At 36.5% G+C, this 18,737-nt stretch overlaps 1 protein-coding gene across 3 annotated transcripts in view; it reads right to left on the reverse strand.

The window, feature by feature from the left end:
* The window catches only part of ARHGAP5 (Rho GTPase activating protein 5), a 46,666-nt gene that overhangs the window by 18,151 nt on the left and 9,778 nt on the right, over nucleotides 1–18,737 (reverse strand). For 2 of the 3 annotated variants that reach the window (XM_051806246.1, XM_051806248.1), the window contains 2 exons: nucleotides 13,278–17,176; nucleotides 3,483–3,630 (listed from right to left, as the gene is read on the reverse strand). In XM_051806246.1, coding sequence (XP_051662206.1) covers nucleotides 3,483–3,630; nucleotides 13,278–17,000 — 3,871 coding nt within the window. In that variant the 5' untranslated portion in view covers nucleotides 17,001–17,176. The remainder of the gene's footprint in view (nucleotides 1–3,482; nucleotides 3,631–13,277; nucleotides 17,177–18,737) is intronic. The other variant, XR_007907546.1, reaches the window with a different exon arrangement.

Genomic DNA, 18,737 nt, shown 5'->3' on the forward strand with positions numbered 1-18,737 from the left:
TAGTTTTCCCTGCTAAATGCATTTCCATAAGCCTGGTTTACAGAAAACCAATACACTTTAATAGTTCATTTCAACTGATGAAACAAAATGAACTTCTCTTCAGTCCATCAGGAGAAAGCAACAAAACACACCAGAACAACTATATCATCAAAATTTTCTTTTGGAAGCCTGTAACTGAAAACAGTCAAAAAGTCAATTTACATAGCTGCCCTCATGAGCCAGTTACAAACTGATTTGCAAAGAATGTGATAGAGGCAAAAGCATACATGGAGTTATACATGTTAACATCATGGAGTTAGACATGTTATATGTCAAGCGTGTCACTAGAGAAAGTATTCATATCGTCCATAAAAGGTTACAGTAAGATCACAGTATCTTTACCGTAAGTTTTCCTGAAAACATTATACATTTATATGAAGATATTTAGTGGAAAACTTGATAATTCACAATTATCAAGTTACTTACCTGAAAAAAAATATTCTTTTGATCATCTTGTTCAATGAACCAACAAGAAAGAAGTCTAACAACCAACCAAAAGATTATTCATCCTACTATAATTACAATGAGTTCAAAAATTATAATCATAGACAACGTGGAAACACAGAAGTGAAGTTTGTTTACAGTATTTAGCAAAGCTTTCCTCATTTCTTATCCAGAAGTAACAATATCACAAAATTTAAGATAATCTTACAAGGTATTATGCTTTTTTTTTAATCAGTAGGTTCCAACAAGCCCAAGTATTATGTGCTATTGCTGCTTCATACTATTGGTATCAGTGACAGCACACACTGCTGTGAAATGCAGGTTCTGACACAGTCAGAGCTTATCAGGTTTAGATCTACTCAGGTATTAACCCTTCGCTCCTCAGTTTCTACTTTCAACACTATCAGAAAGATTACAAAGGGATTCAAAACCTATATTACATTTCAAAAATAAATTGGTTGACTCTACAAAGCTAAATCAATTCACAATAATGCTTCCTGTTGGAAAATACCAAAGTAAACAGAACACTACACCTGCAGGCCCTGACTTAGGATCCCTTATCTTTACCAGATCTCCCTTTACCTTGACAGGATTCATATGGCTTCTTCAAAAGAAAAATCTGTTGATTTATAAAAGGCTAGAACTTTTATAGTCCTTTATAGCTATATTCTTTATATTCTTTATATTTACATATTTATATTATATTTATATTTATTTTATATTTATATTATATATTGTATATTTATATATTATATATTATATATTTATATATTATAAATATATAAAATATATATTATATGAATAAATATATATCATATATTTATATATTATATTTATATATTTATATTATTTATATTCTTTATATTATTTATAGTCTTTTATAGTTATATTCTTCAAAAGAAAAATCTGTTGATTTATAAAAGGCTAGAACTTTTATAGCCTTTTATAGCTCCTGGACGTACTTTAATTTTTCCAAATTGTCCCTCTTCTACTGATATGCACTTTTTTTTTTTTTGTGAGGATATTCCAGAATTATGGAAAACATCTGAAACAGAGAAAACTGTTTTTCCCACTGCATACTTTCTAGCCTCAGTCACAGTTTAGATGAGTGGCTAGAAAGCACCATCTTGTATAATGGCACAAAGCAGAAATTGGGAACATTAAAAATTAAGGTTAGCCCTTCAAATTGAGATTAATGACATCTTCACAAATTCAGCAACAATCCAAATTACATATTATAATACAAAGGGAAGGAGATGAACTCCGTGAAAGTACCTTAAAAGGAAAAGTTAAACAATTATGTCCTCTCTAGGAGAAATATACGGATTAGCCAAGTTGGAAAAGACTGCACTCCTTGATTAAAAAGACTGGTATTCAGTGCAGTTAGTACTGACAGTAGGCTGACTTGGTAAGAGACAGCTGACTACTGGATGACTCCCCAGGGCCAAGAAGCTTTATCAAATAGGAATGGTACCATTCTGGACTCCAGCCTGGAGCCAATAGATCCTGACTTGCCTTCTGCAGACTGATAACCTCCAAATCTGTATTTGTGGAATTTTCTCAGACAGTCCCAAAATTAGTGATGTGAGTCTATCTCAGTACAGGATTTGAAAGCAATGCAAGTGAACATCCTCCTCTCTCAAAAGCAACAAATAGATTCTATCCCTGCTTGAAGACACTCAAATACCTACAGCAATATTAATCCAATATAAAAATAATACACACCAAAAATAAAACTTCCACAGCCAAGTATGGAGGCTGAAAAGAACACAAAAGCTACTTACACAGAATCCAGAGCAGGAGAAAGAAAATTGTAATACAGATCAAAAGCAGAGGTTTTGTTCTAAGTGCTTAACAAAACAAGCAAGACAACTACTGTCTTCACAGCCACAAACAAAGTAAGCAGATGGCACAGCATTTGTCCAGCTTATATGTATGGTCAGAATTAAAATTCTCCAGCTGCACAGCAGCATCCCAGGATGAACTAACCTATACCCAACCCACTAAAGGAAAAAGCAGTGCCTCCTGAGTAATCACTTTTGAGAAACTCCTACATTTTGAACACATAGCAACTTAACTAAACATGTTTAAAAGACACATCATGAGGAGAGTAGAAGTGCTAAATCTTCTGGGTGCTTGTATGATTTGATGACTATGATGGGGAACAAAAAAAGGACAACAAATAATGTTCCCACACTATTATAGCTCTCTCACTCCACAAGCTGGTGAAAATTCTTCGGGAGAAATAGCCTTTTATTTGGAAAGTTTACCACAAAATGAACAGATATTAGACAACAACACTTTTAAGCAAATAGAACTTTCTTTAGAACTGGATTTATAATTTTGTTGTTTGAAAATATTCTTAGAAAGTTAAACACACTCAAATCAAGTTATTGCTAGATTTTACAAACTCTTAGAAGAGTCACTTGGTCTTCAGCACTAACTGAAAACTGGTGCTCACAATCTTTAAAAACAAACAAAATAAAAAAAAAAAACAAAAAAAAAAAAAAACCAAAAAAAAACAACCTCAAAAAAACAAACAAAACCCAACCACAGGTCACTCCCAAACCTCAAAACAAATCCCCACTCCTAACTGTAGTCTTCTGTTGGAACAGCAAAATCATCCTACTTGCCTCCTTGTCACACAGTTAATAGGCTGAAAGCAGGGACAAACACACAACCAGGAAGCCACAGAGAAAGGAGAGAGAGAAAACCAAAAAGTCATTTGCCATTAGAAAAAGATATAAGTTTTTTAAATTACAGGAAACACATTAAACTTCAAACATTTGCCAAAAAGTAATTAAGTATTTGTATAAATAAAGTCAAAAGACATATTAAGCACACAACTTAGAAAGCACATTCTACTTTTCAAATGTGCCTAGCCCACAATTATTTATTTCTAGGACAAAATTCTAGAAGTACTTTAAAACAGAAAATGAGAGGCTTTACTCATTATGCAAAGTGGGAAAGTCTTTCCTCCAACAGTCCTCCTATCTTACCTGTATCTTCAATGAATTGCACACATTTTTCAACAAACAGAGGTATCGGTTTCTCAGGTGTAACCAAATCCTGTAGGGGCATCCCAAAGTAATTACTTTCCCAGTTTCTACGGATTGGAGGATTGAATGTCTTAGTTTTCTTTTTTGGCTACAACAAAACAGAGTTATTTAAGTAATATTCAAGTAACATTTTAACTAACTCATATTGCAATCATTCAGAAAACACAAACAGATCACACAAACTGAATGAATAAAAATTAAATGTACTTTCTAAATAGCATACATTAGATACAAAGCACTCAAATAACTTCTAAAAGGTTTGGCCCTTTTTGTATCACGTTAGGAACAGGATAACCCAATGTATCAGTAACTGAAATACCACAGGAACAGAAATAAAGACACCACTTGTTCGGAGTGCTGTGGACAAGTCTTTACATACTAACTTTCAACACTGCTCACAAATGAATCTATATGAATCACATCTGATTCATGACCTCTATAAAAATTATTAGGATAAAACTCTGAAGTTCTGCATATAGTTAAAGATACAAAATAATCTTTATACTACAATTTGTACAAGAAACATGATGATGCAGAATGTATAACAATCAATCTCAAAGTTAAAGTTGCAGGCACTCCTATTAAGCATGATTGCTTTGTTACAAGAACAGGACTTTAGCCAAAAGAAGGTTTACATACAATCAAATCTAAGACATGTTTCATATGGAGTTTTATTGCTTGCTTTTATTTTTAATTTTTTCCCTTGAGAAGGACTTTAATCAGTGGAATTGATAAATCACCTTTGGATGATTACAAGAATTATATTGTATTAGATACCATGTTTCATCTCTGAATGTTGATGAAACCACATTACATCATCAAAAATATTTATTTAGGCAGCATCCAGTTCAGATTACCAACAGCTGAAAGCACCAAGCTGAAGCTAAACTGTATAAAACTAAGTGAAAACATCTTTGTCAAATGTGGAATTAAAGACCATTTTAGAGATAAGTCCATTAAGGCAGCAAAGAAAGGAAAAACAATTTAAATGTTTTTTTCCTAGGTGTTCAGTGCATATCCCCCCTATCTTAGAATAAATGAAGCAGCACTCAAGACTCTGTATTTTAGATCAACAGGATAGAAAAAAACACTGTGACTCTTGGAAAGCAATCTGGTTATGGAATAATAAACCAGGATTCTACAGAAGCTATATGAAAATTATAAATATTATTATCTGTGTAGAATACCTGGACATAGTACAACATATTAAATATATCTGCAAAATTGGAGTAAAGAATGCTTTTTTCTAATAGCTGTCCTGCATTTAGAAGAATGGTTGCAAGGGACAGAGACATCAAGTATGACATCAATCAAGTATGACATTATACACTCAGGAAGGGAGAAAGGTTTCTTAGGTGAACTGTCTACCTGAAACCAGTTTAATCTCCAAACTGGAAAATGAGAATTTGTCTAAAAAACTTAAAAAAGAAGAAAAAAAAGAATAAAGAGAAAAAGAAAAAAAACAACCCTGAAGTCCTCTGCAAACTTGTCTAAAAGCAGAGTAGGAGAAGAGACGATAATTGCAAGACAATTCCATAAACATGAAATGGTTATTTCACTAGGACGAGTTACAGCAATAAGTTTATCAGCTATTTCCCATTATATATCATTATGCATTTTGTCTCTCCAGTCCAATATTTATTAAAATCTCTCTCACAATTTCTCTTTTTTTGGGCTGTGAGTGCATAAACCCTCCACTGACAGAGCAAATCAAATCTTCCTGCAAATAACACTATCTACACAATCTTCACAAAAAACACTTCTGTAAACTAAAAACAAGAGTTTAAGGCGTTAAAAAAACCAACATGCTATTTCCTGATTTGAGACTTCCATGCTTTCCTTAAGTTGTGGGTCTAGACTTCTTAAGTAGAGAACTTGTCCTGAACAAAATAGTGTGTTACTGTGCAAAAGACCTGATCTTTGCCAAAAGATCAACCAATTTCAGGGAAAAAAAATATGGGTCTCATTTCCAAAAAAGTATGTTTTAGTGACAGGTTTTTTTTAAATCCCTGTTCCCCACTCTGAGAAAATAGCAGCTTTTCTGATCCAGATATAGAAGTGAACTTTTATATTTGCTAGTCACAATAACAACTATCAGAAATTTTCTGTGTAAGATTAACTTTTAAAATATCTCTATTGAAACAATGAACAAAACCAGTTAAACATTAAACTATTCCTTTAGTTAAAGGGCACCTGAACAGTTCTAATATTCCTAGATTTTGGTAGAGAGATTATGATTTTGCCCCAGGTACTTTTAGTTTAATAGTTATGCTCAATGCACCTACTCCCCAACAATACAGCAGTCATCTAGTACTGCACGTAGCAAATATTGGTTTTCTTCATTATTCTTCTTCTACATCATAAGGAAAAAGAACTAATAGGCACCAAGTTAAAGAAGACAAGAACCAACATAAAAGTTTTGCCACATAAACCCAGCAAAAAAGATTGTTTCACATACCACTGTTTTCCTGTTAGCAATTAAAAGACCAGCCCAACACTATAAAGTTGAATCCTTAGTTTTCATATAAATCTGTGGGGTTTTTTATAATTGATTGCTGCACTTATATTGAGCTTTCAGCATGGGTTTCACCACTCACTTCTTGCCAAAGACGACTTCTCTTCATACCCTAACTGAAGTTAAAGCCAAACCTCTAACGGATCCTTATATATTTTGGTAGGAAAGCATTTTAACTCTGAGAATCCCAAACTTGCCTTGCACTGCTGATACTAAAAGCATTTACTTGCAGTATTGCTTTAATTGCAGTAGTTCAATCACCAAACATGTTGCAAAAGATTAGCTCAAGCCCTCTTAATATAAGACAAGGTAAACAAAAAACCACATATTCTAGCATGGAAAAGTATCCAATTCTTGGTTTCAAAACCAGAAATATTAAAAAGAGCATGAAACCATGAAAAAAATATAGACATAAAGAATATTCAAGTTTAACCCTCTTGACAGTAGGTACCAGGGAACCAGATAAGCAGCACTCATCATCTGGATAGAAACATGGCTGAGATTTCAGCCAGCTACGAGTCTTGGGAGTGCAATACACTTAAATACAACCTCTTAAAATTAACTTAGACAACTAAAAACTGCCCAAACCTATCTATTAAACCCCTTTATGGATGAGCTGCTTACTCTAGCAAGCCCTCTCTGTTCAAGACAGGCTCTTCTTCCTTTTTTTCATCTTACCTTCAACCCACCAGAATTATCATCAATAATTTATTTATCAAAGGGGAAATCCAGCCACTTCTCTACCTCCCACAAGCTTCACTACTACTTTCGATACAAAGGAAACTTTCTGCCTGCTTCATTTGCAGTCAGCCCTGGGTTCATGAAGGGCAAGGTCAATACTTTCAAGACTAGTAAAACACTTGATAAGACCACGCACCATGAATAGCATTTACAGCCTTAATAAAATATTTGTAATCTCTAATTCATAGCCAGCTCTTCAGAAACTGTATGACGTAGAATAATGCAGATGATGGTCCCTAATATGCTCTTTCTTCCCTTTACACATTCTGCCATTTTTAGAATTCCAGCTTGTTACAGTAAGTTTTAAACTACAGAGGTTCAAGAAGAAATATGGCTCTAAATATGCATATTAAGAGTGTTAAATTTGAACAGATGAAACCTGAAAGCACAGATTCTGGTATTTCCTCTGCTCCTCAGGAGAAAAAAAAATTTCACTGCACATTCCAGTCTGAAGTAAACAGTACTTCCCTAAATCAACCACTGAATTTACACAAGAACACTTGAATAAAAATGCAAGTGAATCTTCCATTGCTCACATGTTTACCATAGTCTTATTAAAATGGAGAGCAACACACATGGGCTCTACAGTTCCTGACACTATTTCAGTAGTAGCTTAAACAAAAAAATTAATATACTTTTGAAATTATAATGGCACCAAACAAGTTTAAGCATAAAAAAATAACGAAAACTGCATTACTTACATCATGTTCTAAAACAAGTCAGAGTAAAATATATGAGAACTCATCCAGATGCTAGTGGATATTTCTTGCTGAAATACTGAAAAAAGTTTTCAGACTCATTTAAAGTAATGGAATTCCTGTTACAGAGAATTACTAAATTAAGACAAGGCTTGCTATTATTTCATGTGGTAATAATACTAATAGATTAAATCAATAATAATTGATAAATAACTTTTTAAATATTTTTGTTTACACATAAGAAGAATGCAATGAGAACAATGAAAAGCCAAGGAGTACTATGGTTCAGACCTTATATTAATTCATAAACTGCATTACACTTGCAGTTTTAAGGTTATTGCACACACATGAAGAGGTTCCTCCTGTCTGAGATATTAGAAGGCTTCCTTCAGCAAGATCCTTATGCTCTAGGAATGTTCATGCCCTTTCACGGCCTCAAAGTTTCTGCAATTTCTGTTGTTCTGTATCCCCAAACTCATCAAGTTAAACCGAAGACAAAAATAATTTATGATATAGCTTGCAAGGCTGCTGCTTTTCATGTGTACCAACACCAATAATGTTTATACTACACCTTAGTATTACAGTCTTAAAGATTCTAATTGTGATAAGCATCTACTTGTAGTTCCCACCTGCAATTTTTGAAAGAGACCCGGACACGAATGAGCACTAATCTCAGCTGGAAAGGTCTAACCTGGCAAAGAAGAACAACTGAGGCAAAGCTGCATATGAACACTGTACACGGTGCTTAGTTCCTCCAAGTTTATGAACACCGCTAATGAGCTAAATCAAACACAGAAAGCATGCCAAATGCATACTGGAAAATGCATTAAATCTGAGAGCTATTTTGTTTAATAACAGCAAAAACAAGGTGCTTTTTTCCTGAAGAGAAACTTGACAGAAAAAGCTCTGTAGGGGAAGAAAAAAGGTCATCGTAGCTTAACAAATACTAGCACACAGCATGCACTTGAAAGCTTACAAACTCAGTGTGCTCACACAACTCCACATGAGCTTGGCTAAAAAGTCCTGTGACTGAAGCAAGTCCGCTTTCTTTTTTGCCCTTCTTTCCACTTCTCTTTATATACATCCCTACCAGAAAAAGTTCAACAGTCCACTTGTTAATAGCACACGTAAGGCCACACAATAATTTTTTCAGAAAATTTAGACATGGTATCAAGGATAAAGGTGGGTGGATCACAAGTCAGACTATACCGGACTGATTCAACCTCCTCCACTGAAAATATGTACTGTTTTCTAGACGCAAAGATAGAACAACCATCAGTTGGTTTCACCAGACTCAAGTAAGGCACTTGGTGATGGCATAGAGGAAACTACTGTGACAACTGGAGTAGCAGAAGAAACATGATATTCAACAACAAAAAGGACCATCACAGACCAACGCAAAATTGTGCCCTGGAATGCACGACTAACAAAAGTTATGTGCTGTAAGGTGCGTGTAGCATGTACTACAATGTACAGGTACTACGTGTATGTACTATAAATCACCTGTACTATACGGTGGGAAGTCATTAATCGGAAGTTATCAAGGACAAGAACAGGTCAAAGGTTCCTAAAGTCACAGTAACTGCAGCTAAGAAAAGGTTGAGTGCGATCACACAATTTTGTCAGGTAGTAATTTCTAGTAGGCATCAACAAACAGTAGTATTATATGATGCACTGCTATGACATTCTTTGCGATAATATACACAGTTTCAGTCATCCTCATTCAAAAACAGGAGTTCAGAAGAAAATTTCATTTTTTTTTAAATCTTCTAAAACTCAGATCGAGTAGCCATTTTCTCTTCACCTGTTTGAAGGTGACAGATCACAAACATTTCAGGAGAAAGGTTACCACAGGAAAGGTGAAAACTAGGAATTGCAAGAAGGTTCTTCACCAATACAGAGGAAATAGAAGTTCTGGATGAGTTTTACAGAGTAGTGAGAATGAGGGGATAAAAGTTTTCAGAGAAATTATTTCTGTGATAGTGGAAAACAGAGCTCATGGACAGTTCTCTTCCACTTCTGACTACCAGTATACTGAAACAAGATCTAAGAACACTAGCACACTGTTATGGACAAAAACAATGGGCAAATAATTCAGACCAAAGCACACTTTCTTAACTGGTCTCAGTTTTAAATTGTTTGATTTCCTTCAGTAATAAGAATCAGTAGATGACCTTGAAAGTAACGTTACCTGTTCACCACAGACTTGTCATTACTATACCTTCCACAGTAAAACATTTTAATTTATGCTTCCAAATAGCAAAAAGTAACAGAATTCTGAATATTTACTTCTGCCTTTAATAACATGTGTTCACAACAGATGTTTAAAGTTTGTTACATGTGTTAGCCAAACTACAGCTGCCATTCTCCTACTGTTAGGCAAATCTCACTTCCTCCTTTCTACCTACCCAACTCTTTGCATTCTTCAATTTTTTTACCTGAAGCCTACAATCACACTACACCCATCTCCTACCTCCCTATATCTGTCTTAGCGCCCACTGTGAGCTGGGAGTCTGGGGTTCTGAAAGCATCAGGACAGAATGAGAATCCATTAGCAAGGTAATGTCTTTCCTGCAATACCTTACAAGAAACCCACAGAGAAACACCACATCTCAAACCAACAAAGATACAAGGAGTATCAAGCATGTTACATCATATTTAGGCTTTAAAAAGCAACACCACGGTACAGAGCTGATTAAAAAAAATCATTGCAAAAGACAATTAGGACCTCAGATTTCAAAGTACGAGTTTTTCCAAATAAATTCATTTTGTTTGTAAGATTTCTGTATTTCAGAATCGCTATAATTATAACAAGAATGTATCCCATGTATCTTATGTTCCTTTTTTATAGAGAGGAACAATTTTTCTCAACAAGGAAAATATAATCTGAGTAATTTTTGAGTTTTTGTAACAAAAGACTGCTAGTTGCTCATCTAAAACAACACGGGAAAACATAGAGAATAAGTTCCAAAACTAATAAAACTGCATCTCTTCTGAAAAAAAATTAACAGTTAGAAAACCCAAAGTATATTACAAACTAGAATGGCCCATCACTTGAACTGGAACTACACTCACTTCAACTTAATGCAAGCTAACACACAGAGAACTTACTACTTATCAAAAGCACTGAGCACTCAACATTCTTAGATATTCTGAAAGCTTGCAAGCATTTTCACTAATAAGTTAAATTTGTTTTCTCAATCATTACAATAATTTCTATTACTATTAGAAGTTTTCTGTGACTAATTTGTGAGTAGCAGCCCTGCTAGTTGTGAGTTAAAAAAAAAAAAAACCCACACCACCAGTAGACACCACCACCAAACCACAAACCAAAGCAAAACCAACCAACCAAAACAACCAAGAGCTACATTAAAAAGAACTTAAAACAACTCTACTCTTCAAGAGTTGTAACCACTACAAAAATTTAGAACAGCCTGAAACTTTAAATTCAGGCTTCTTCTCAACAGGCCAAAACCAAAAGTGGAGGCATCGCTGAAGATATCAGGGGTTTCCTGACACAGTACCAGGAAGAAAAGACCCCACTATACTAGGTCTACTCAGCTTAAAACATAAATATCCAACTCAGGGCAACTTTCTGTCAACTCAACACAGCTGGGACAGTAGGAGGATTATGAAACTACATTTCCATTTCCATGTAGCAAGATTAATTCAATTAAAAGTCCAGGAGTTGGACTCGATGATCCTTGTGGGTTCCTTCCAACTCAGGATATTCAATGATTCTATGAAAAGTATATAAATTGTTATTTTTAAAAAAATCTAAGTTTCCCCAAAAGAGTAATTTCGAAGTATTTTTAATCATATGATTTTATACCCACACGACATCATTATCCAATGCTTATGAGTAAGACTTAGGAAAATTTAGTGCCCTTTAAATCAGTCATGTGTAATTCAAATCACAGCTGCATACCAGGAAGTGCAATACAGAATGTAATCTATTAGTAAAATTTAACTATGCTCTACTTTAACAAAACGTATTTCTAACTGCTATACAAGTACTGTCAGAGTTAAGCTAAAAAGGACATTTTTAAAATGCTACAAAAGATAATATTAAAATTGGCTTACTTTCAGACAAGAAAAAAATATCTAACTGATCAGAAACACCCTTGATTTCATGTCAAACAAACATTACACCCAACACAATGACTGAGAAAGTAAAAAGAATTAAAATCTAAACTATAAGTGTCCATCTAAAACTTAGACCACAACACTACCTTGATATAACAACTTTTAAGGCAGTAAGCCAAAAAGTAACTATTGGGCATAAAGATTAAAATTAAACATTTTTTAAGTAGAGTGCAACATAATCATCTTCCTTTATTTCCCTATTGTGTTCCTTGTATTTTACTCGAACAGAGAATCCTACAGGTAGCACAACTTTCAACTTGATTACCTGTTTGCCCACACTAGGAAAATGCAGCAGTCAGTAAAACCACTATGCAAAGTTTCCTTTTCATGCTCTTGTTTTAGAGTTCCAGGTTGAACCGAGAATTAAAAAGAAACCACTCCTTTCATTCACCAACCCTAAAACTCATTCCAACAGCAAGAACTGCAAACTGAAAGAACCAGTTCTACTCAAAAACTCACAAAGCACTTTTGTTTGTTTTTTTTTTTTAAAAAGTACCTAATTCAAATGGAAGGAAGCCTGCACACAGAATCATAGAATCGACTGGGTTGGAAAAGACCTCTGAGATCATCAAGTCCAATCCTTGCCTTGATCCAACACCGCCATGGTTACCAGACCATGGCACTAAGTGGCACATCCAGTCTCATCTTAAAAACCTCCAGGGATGGTGAATCCACTACGTCTCTGGGCAGCCCATTCCAAGGCCTGATTACTCTCTCTGTAAAAACTTTTTTCCTAATATCCAACCTAAACCTTCCCTGGCACACCTTAAGACCATGCCCTCTTGTCCTACTGCTGGCTGCCTGGGAGAAGAGACCAATCCCCACCTGGCTACAACCTCCTTTCAGGTAGTTGTAGAGAGTGATGAGATCTCCCCTGAGCCTCCTCTTCTCCAGGCTAAATAGCCCCAACCCCCCCAGGCTTTCCTCATAGGACCTATGCTGGAGTCCTTTTACCAGCCTTGTTTCTCTTCTCTGGACCTGCTCCAGCATCTCAATATTCTTCCTGAACTGAGAAGTCCACAGCTGGACACAGTACTCCAGGTCCTTACCTGGTCCTGTTGGCCACACTGTTCCTGATACAGGCCAGGATGCCATTCATTGGCCTTCTTGGCCACCTGGGCACACTGCTGGCTCATGTTCAGCTTCCTGTCAATCCAAACTCCCAGGTCCCTTTCTGCCTGGCTGCTCTCCAGCCACTCTGTCTCCAGTCTGTAGCGCTGCAGGGGGTTGCTGTGGCCCAAGTGCAGAATCCGGCACTTGGCCTTGTTGAACCTCATCCTGTTGGAATCAGACCATCTCTCCAGCTTGTCCATGTCCCTCTGAAAAACTCTCCTGCCTTCCAGATCAACACGCCCCCCCCAACTTCATGGCATCTGCAAATTTGCTAATGGTACATACAGAGGTTAAAATAACTGAAACTTACTGAACACCTGCTTAAGTAGACAAATCATCTCATTCCCTAAGGTTTGTTAGTTCTGAGCAACTTAATAGAAACTTGAGACAAAAATTAAACAATATTACATGAAAATTCTAAAGCACCAGTTTCAAAATAGAGTGCAACTCTTGCATATTTTGACTCTTCCCTTTTTACAATGCACCAGAAGTTGTAAATAAAATTTAAATCAACTGACTTACCTTCTTATCTTCTTTTACTTTGTGGGGTTTCTTTTTCATTTTTTTATCATCCAACTCTTGATCTGATGTAATAGCAGGGTTATCTATGCCACCCTTCCACGTTTCAACAGGTGAAAGAAGTGGGTCTTCCTCGCTTCCACGATGTCTTCCTTTTCTTTTAGTTTTAGAGGTGGTAAAAGCCTCATCATCACTTGCATCTGAATGTGTTCTTCTATAGTAAGACTTGGCTTTGCTGAAGAGAGTCTTAGACTTGTATTTGTATTTTGAAGGTCTTCTTTCCCCATGACCTTTGGATACTCTATCAGCAAACCCATTTTCTTCCTCACCTTGGGTATTCATAACAATTGAGTTTCGAACTTTAATAATGCGATTCTGACTATCATCTGGAACCGCATAGATATCGTCTGCAAAGCCTTTATGTTTGTAAATAGTGTCAATAGGTTCAGCATAGTTGTCAGATTGGTCTACATCTTCTGGTGGTGCCGCAGGTACTCGAGAAGGTTGTTTCCTGGGGTTTTTGCCAATACCTGCCTCAATTGTTTTCAGGAGGTTAGGATCGAGTTTTTTCACATTTGTTCTTGGAACAAGTGGTTTCGGTTTTATCGGAGGAGGCACTTTATGGTTACGTTCATGGTCATGACAATTGATTGGTGTACTGTGAATAGGATATTCATTTCCTTCCAAATCCAGTCGGTACTTTGAACGATCACTAGGTGCTGGGAGTAGCCTTACATCATCACCAATTGGACTGTAAGGTGGTGGCCCTTCGGCATCATCCTCCGAATCTGGGTAATTATAATCAAGGGAACCTCCTCTTGGAGATCTTGGAAAAACATCTTCACTTGTATGCGTTGATTCCCTTGTGCTGTCTGACATGTAAGAACTTTCAATCATGTTTTTCTTCTCTAATACATCACTGAAGAACAACGTGAAAACCTCAGTTTGACGATGATATTGAGATAATGAATATAAAGCTGTAAATTTAGCAGTAATTTCTGTTGCTATGTGTTCTCCTTCAGTCATGAGTTCCTTGATTGCTTCATTCTCAAAGAAGTCTGCCTGGCTATCAGTAACGGCCACCAACTGGACAGGAATCGTATCCTGAACTTCAGAAAGAAATGCCCGAAGCATTCCCATAGATGCCTTCCGCTTCGCAGAATACACCAGTATATATCCATGAACAAGTTCATCTTTCCTTACACCAATTGAAGAATGATATGATAATATAGTTATCTGTATTCGACGCCTCTTTTCACCTATTATTTTATCAAGCATCAAAGAATTGTTCTGGCCAGCCTGAGCAGCACTACAGGAGTGCGAGTCAAGGAAAGGTGAAAGAATAAGATCCACACTGAACGGATCACCACACATGGCACACATGACAATCCTTAAGTCAGCCTCTGACAGATCTTTAATGGTGGGAACTGGACTTACAACATCAAAATTGTGTTTAACTGCTTCCAGTACTCCCCTCAGAGCTTGTTTTATTTGGGTCTCATTAAATTTGCGTGGATATGTACCAGCAGGCACATCTACAAAAGGACACTGTAACTTGTTTGCCAATTGCTGTCCCTGATGTCTCAGAATAGGCAGATTCTTGCTAACGCTGTCCCTCTGGTTAGCCAATATTAACGTAAACGAAAGATTAGCCATATACTTGTCTCTCCTTATCTGAGATGCCTCAGCCCTTATTTTTGCAATGCACTCCCCAATAAAATTCAGTGATTCAATAGAGTTAAACACGCAGAAACAACCATGTGGTTTGAAGGCTGAGGTCCACAACTGAGTCAGCAGGTATGGGGATTTGGCATCAACTGGCCTAAGATCCAGTTCATATATTTTTCCATCTAATGCATATTCATCATCAGTGGATTGTGTCCGAATTTCATTTGCCAATTCTTGTGCAAGGCCATCTTTGCCCAAAATGAAAAGATTGACTTTATCAATGTTGGCACTATCATGGTATAAATTTGAGCGGCCATGGTCTAGTTGCAGAAGACTGTTGGCAAGCAACTCCTCAACTTTTATGTCTGTGCAATTTTGGCCACTGAGACAAGTTTCTTTAGTTGGGTGATAAACAAATCCTATGTGTTTGAGCAGAAGAGATTCTCTGTCAGGTGCAAGTTTCTGTAAAGCTTTGTATCTAGGTTCTTCACTCAGAACTGCATGAATTTCACTCATTTTATCTGTACTTGGTGTTGCATTAAGATCCAGGTCATAAAACAGCTCTGAATGTTCAAAAAGCATTTCCTGAAACTCCTCTTTGGCTTTTTCAACAATCTCCCTTTGATGCCTACCATACACTTCCTTACTATCTGCATCAGTGATGTACTTGAATGCTTCGTCCTCCACCACAAAACATATAACTTCTTCCCATGGCTGCCCGGGTGAAATGAATTGGATTTTCTCAAGAGTTTTTTTGAATTTCTCCTTCATTTCAACCCTCCTTTTTTCTGATATAAGATGCTGCACGTGGTTTTGATAAACTTTTTCTGCCTCTAGGGTAGTGAGAAGGTCAAAGGGAATCCTTCTGTCATTCACTTTATCTATATGGTCGGTTTCATCCCAGGGCGTTTTTTCAAGCACTACGAAACAGGACTGGAAGTCAGGCCTTTTCTCCATTACCTTCAAGGCTTCTGACCAGCTCAAGAGTTCAATTTCATCAAGATTTGAGAGAAGAGTATTAAGAGCTCTTGGCAATGCATTGATGTATTCCTCTTTTCTTTTTCTAATATGTTCCTGTTTAAGCTGCTCTATGTGTTTTGAAAATGTATTTTTGGCCTTTTTAGTTCCTTCCAAATTTATGTACTCTTCATAATCAGGGTGATTTTTCAGTTTGTTACTAACAGTTTTCCAAGTTGCATGATAGTCTCTCACAGTTTGGACAAGTTTTTCAAACTTATCTGTTGCTGTAACAACTAGCTGTCTTTGAGTTTTATAGGCATCCAGATAGGGGATTATTTTAGGCTTACCACGAGTTTTATCCATCATTTGTACCAGTGCAGTAAAACATGTTTCAACATTGACATTAAATCTTGCCGATGTTTCCACTACCACGAGGTTCTTCTTATTTGAAGCAAAGGCCTGAACCTCTCGCAGATAATGATCCACACATTCATCACACTTTGTTGCTGCTATTATTATGGGTTTTTTAGATTTTGAGAGTTGGATATAGAGGTTATTCACAAATTTAAGTTGATCATCAAACTTCCTATTGCATCCTTGGCTTACATCAATGCACAATAAAAATCCATCTATGCTTAATTTCCCTTCAGGCATTTGTTTTTGCTCAAAGTCTTGCTCCAAGCCTAGCTGATCTGTGCAAATGTACATTAGTTTTTCTGCGGACTGCAGTTTGGAGGCAGCTGCACGTTTGATGTACGGTTGTAAATTTGTACTCCGATGAGGCAAGAAAGTCTGATCATCAATGAACTCAGTCTGTTCAATTACGTGAATTCTGCACTCGATTCCATCCTCGCCGCTTTGTGTTACGTCACCCCAGTACAAAAAGTGATCATTGTTAACAACTCTTCCTCCAAAGTCAATTGTGCTAAGCACAGAGGTATGCTCAGGATAATATTCATCTGCTTTCGAACGAACGAATCTATTGCACAAACATGACTTTCCAACTCCACAATTACCTTTATCCTTTTCAGTTCCAGACAGTCCAACAACACTAACAGCATAAGATGGAGGGCGTGGCTCTTTGTTTTTTGCCATCATAACTTTCCTCTCATCCTTTTGCAATTATCAAGGTAACTGTATGTGGTTTTCATTCTGGAAAAGTTCCTACAAATTTAAATTGTATATCCAGGGTTCCAGAAAGAGCTTTCAGTTGTTCCTGCTTCAGCTTGTCATTGAGAGAACCTCAGATAATCAGGATGAAGGTGATCATCTTCCTAAAAAATACAAAGAGAAAAAAAAAACTTCAAGATTGCAGGTATTTCTTTGGTATATTCATGAGAGATAAGAGATTTTAAGAAGCACTTTTGCTTGCTTACCCTGATTTTCTATATATATGAAAGCTCTACAACTACTTTAAATGAGATCTTAAATTTGTAATTCATTCATGTTAAAGGTATTTATACTACAAATTTAAAAATAAACAGGTTTTAAGCACAGTTTAGTAACAGCTCATCACCTATTTGATAGGTAATCAGCATACTTCTAAAATAAGAAAACCCACACCCAAACCCCCAAATTACTGTTTTCCTTCCTAGCTTATGAATAGTAGGCACTAAAAAGCATTTTCAACTACAATAAATACAACATAACAATTCTAAACCCAACCAAATATTCACATACTTCCGTTTACACTCATGCTTTCACCAGATATCATGCTTATTTGCATGAATAACACTACTTTTATGTGCATTTGTAGGCCTGGGCTTAGGTTGCAGTAAAGAAAATTTCAAAATAAGAAGCTGTAAAAGCAGGCAGTTGTCCACGTAGCTCAACTGCTACGTATTTGCAGAAGTAAACTACTTTATTTGTATACTAATAATAAATTGCTTTTAAGAAGTTTCTAACCTGAATTCTACAGAAAAACACAAATATCATCATACAAATACTAAAAATAAGACTCAAGTATGAGATTTTAAGACTACAGTGTAGTGGCATTCCTTCTGTCTCTACAAAAAAACCCCAAAACTGGAAACAAAAACTACTACATCTACATTCAGACTTCCACAGAATTATTACAAGATTCCAGTGGCTTTATTGAAGCTGTCGCTAAGTGTAACAATCACCATTAACTCTCAGTTATTAATTAGAAAACTCTGCTTGCATGCATACTGCAAATGGAAAAATATTTACTGTTTTAGAAACAATTACATTATGAGGAAACATAAAAAAATTGAATGGCTGAATGACTGGGCCCACCACTTTGTGTCAGTGGCATGAAATCTAGTTGGGGACCAGTAACTAGCGAGGTACTAGGGTTAGTACTGGGTCCAATATTGTTCAAAATCTTCATTAATGACTTGGAGGATGGAGGAGAATGTACCCTCAGCAAGTTTGTTGATGACAAAATTGGAGGAGTGGCTGATACAGACCCTGCACCCAGGGAGGAATAACCCCAGGTGCCAATATATGCTGAGAGCCACCTGGCTGGAAAGCAGATGTACAGAACAGGACCTGGGGATTTCAGCAGACACAAACACGAGCCAGCAGTGTGCACTTAGGGCAAACAAGGCTAATAGTGCCCTGGGCAGCATTAGCCAAAGTACTGTCAGCAGATCAAGGCAGGCGAACCTTCCCATCTTCGCATCACTGTAGCCGCTGACGCACTGTGTTGAGTTCTACACCACAAGAGAGATACAGAGCTAGTGGAGAAAGTGACCCCTTGCTGCACTAACCTGATTAAAGCACTACAGCATCTCTCACTTAAGGAAAGGCTGGGAGAGCTGGGACTCTTTAGCCTGGCAAGGAGAAGACTCAGGGGAGATCTCTTCAATGTGT

The sequence above is a fragment of the Manacus candei genome, unplaced genomic scaffold (assembly GCF_025592945.1).
Source record: "Manacus candei isolate 608988 ecotype Guabito, Panama unplaced genomic scaffold, ASM2559294v1 h1tg000067l, whole genome shotgun sequence".
Classification (NCBI taxonomy): domain Eukaryota; kingdom Metazoa; phylum Chordata; class Aves; order Passeriformes; family Pipridae; genus Manacus; species Manacus candei.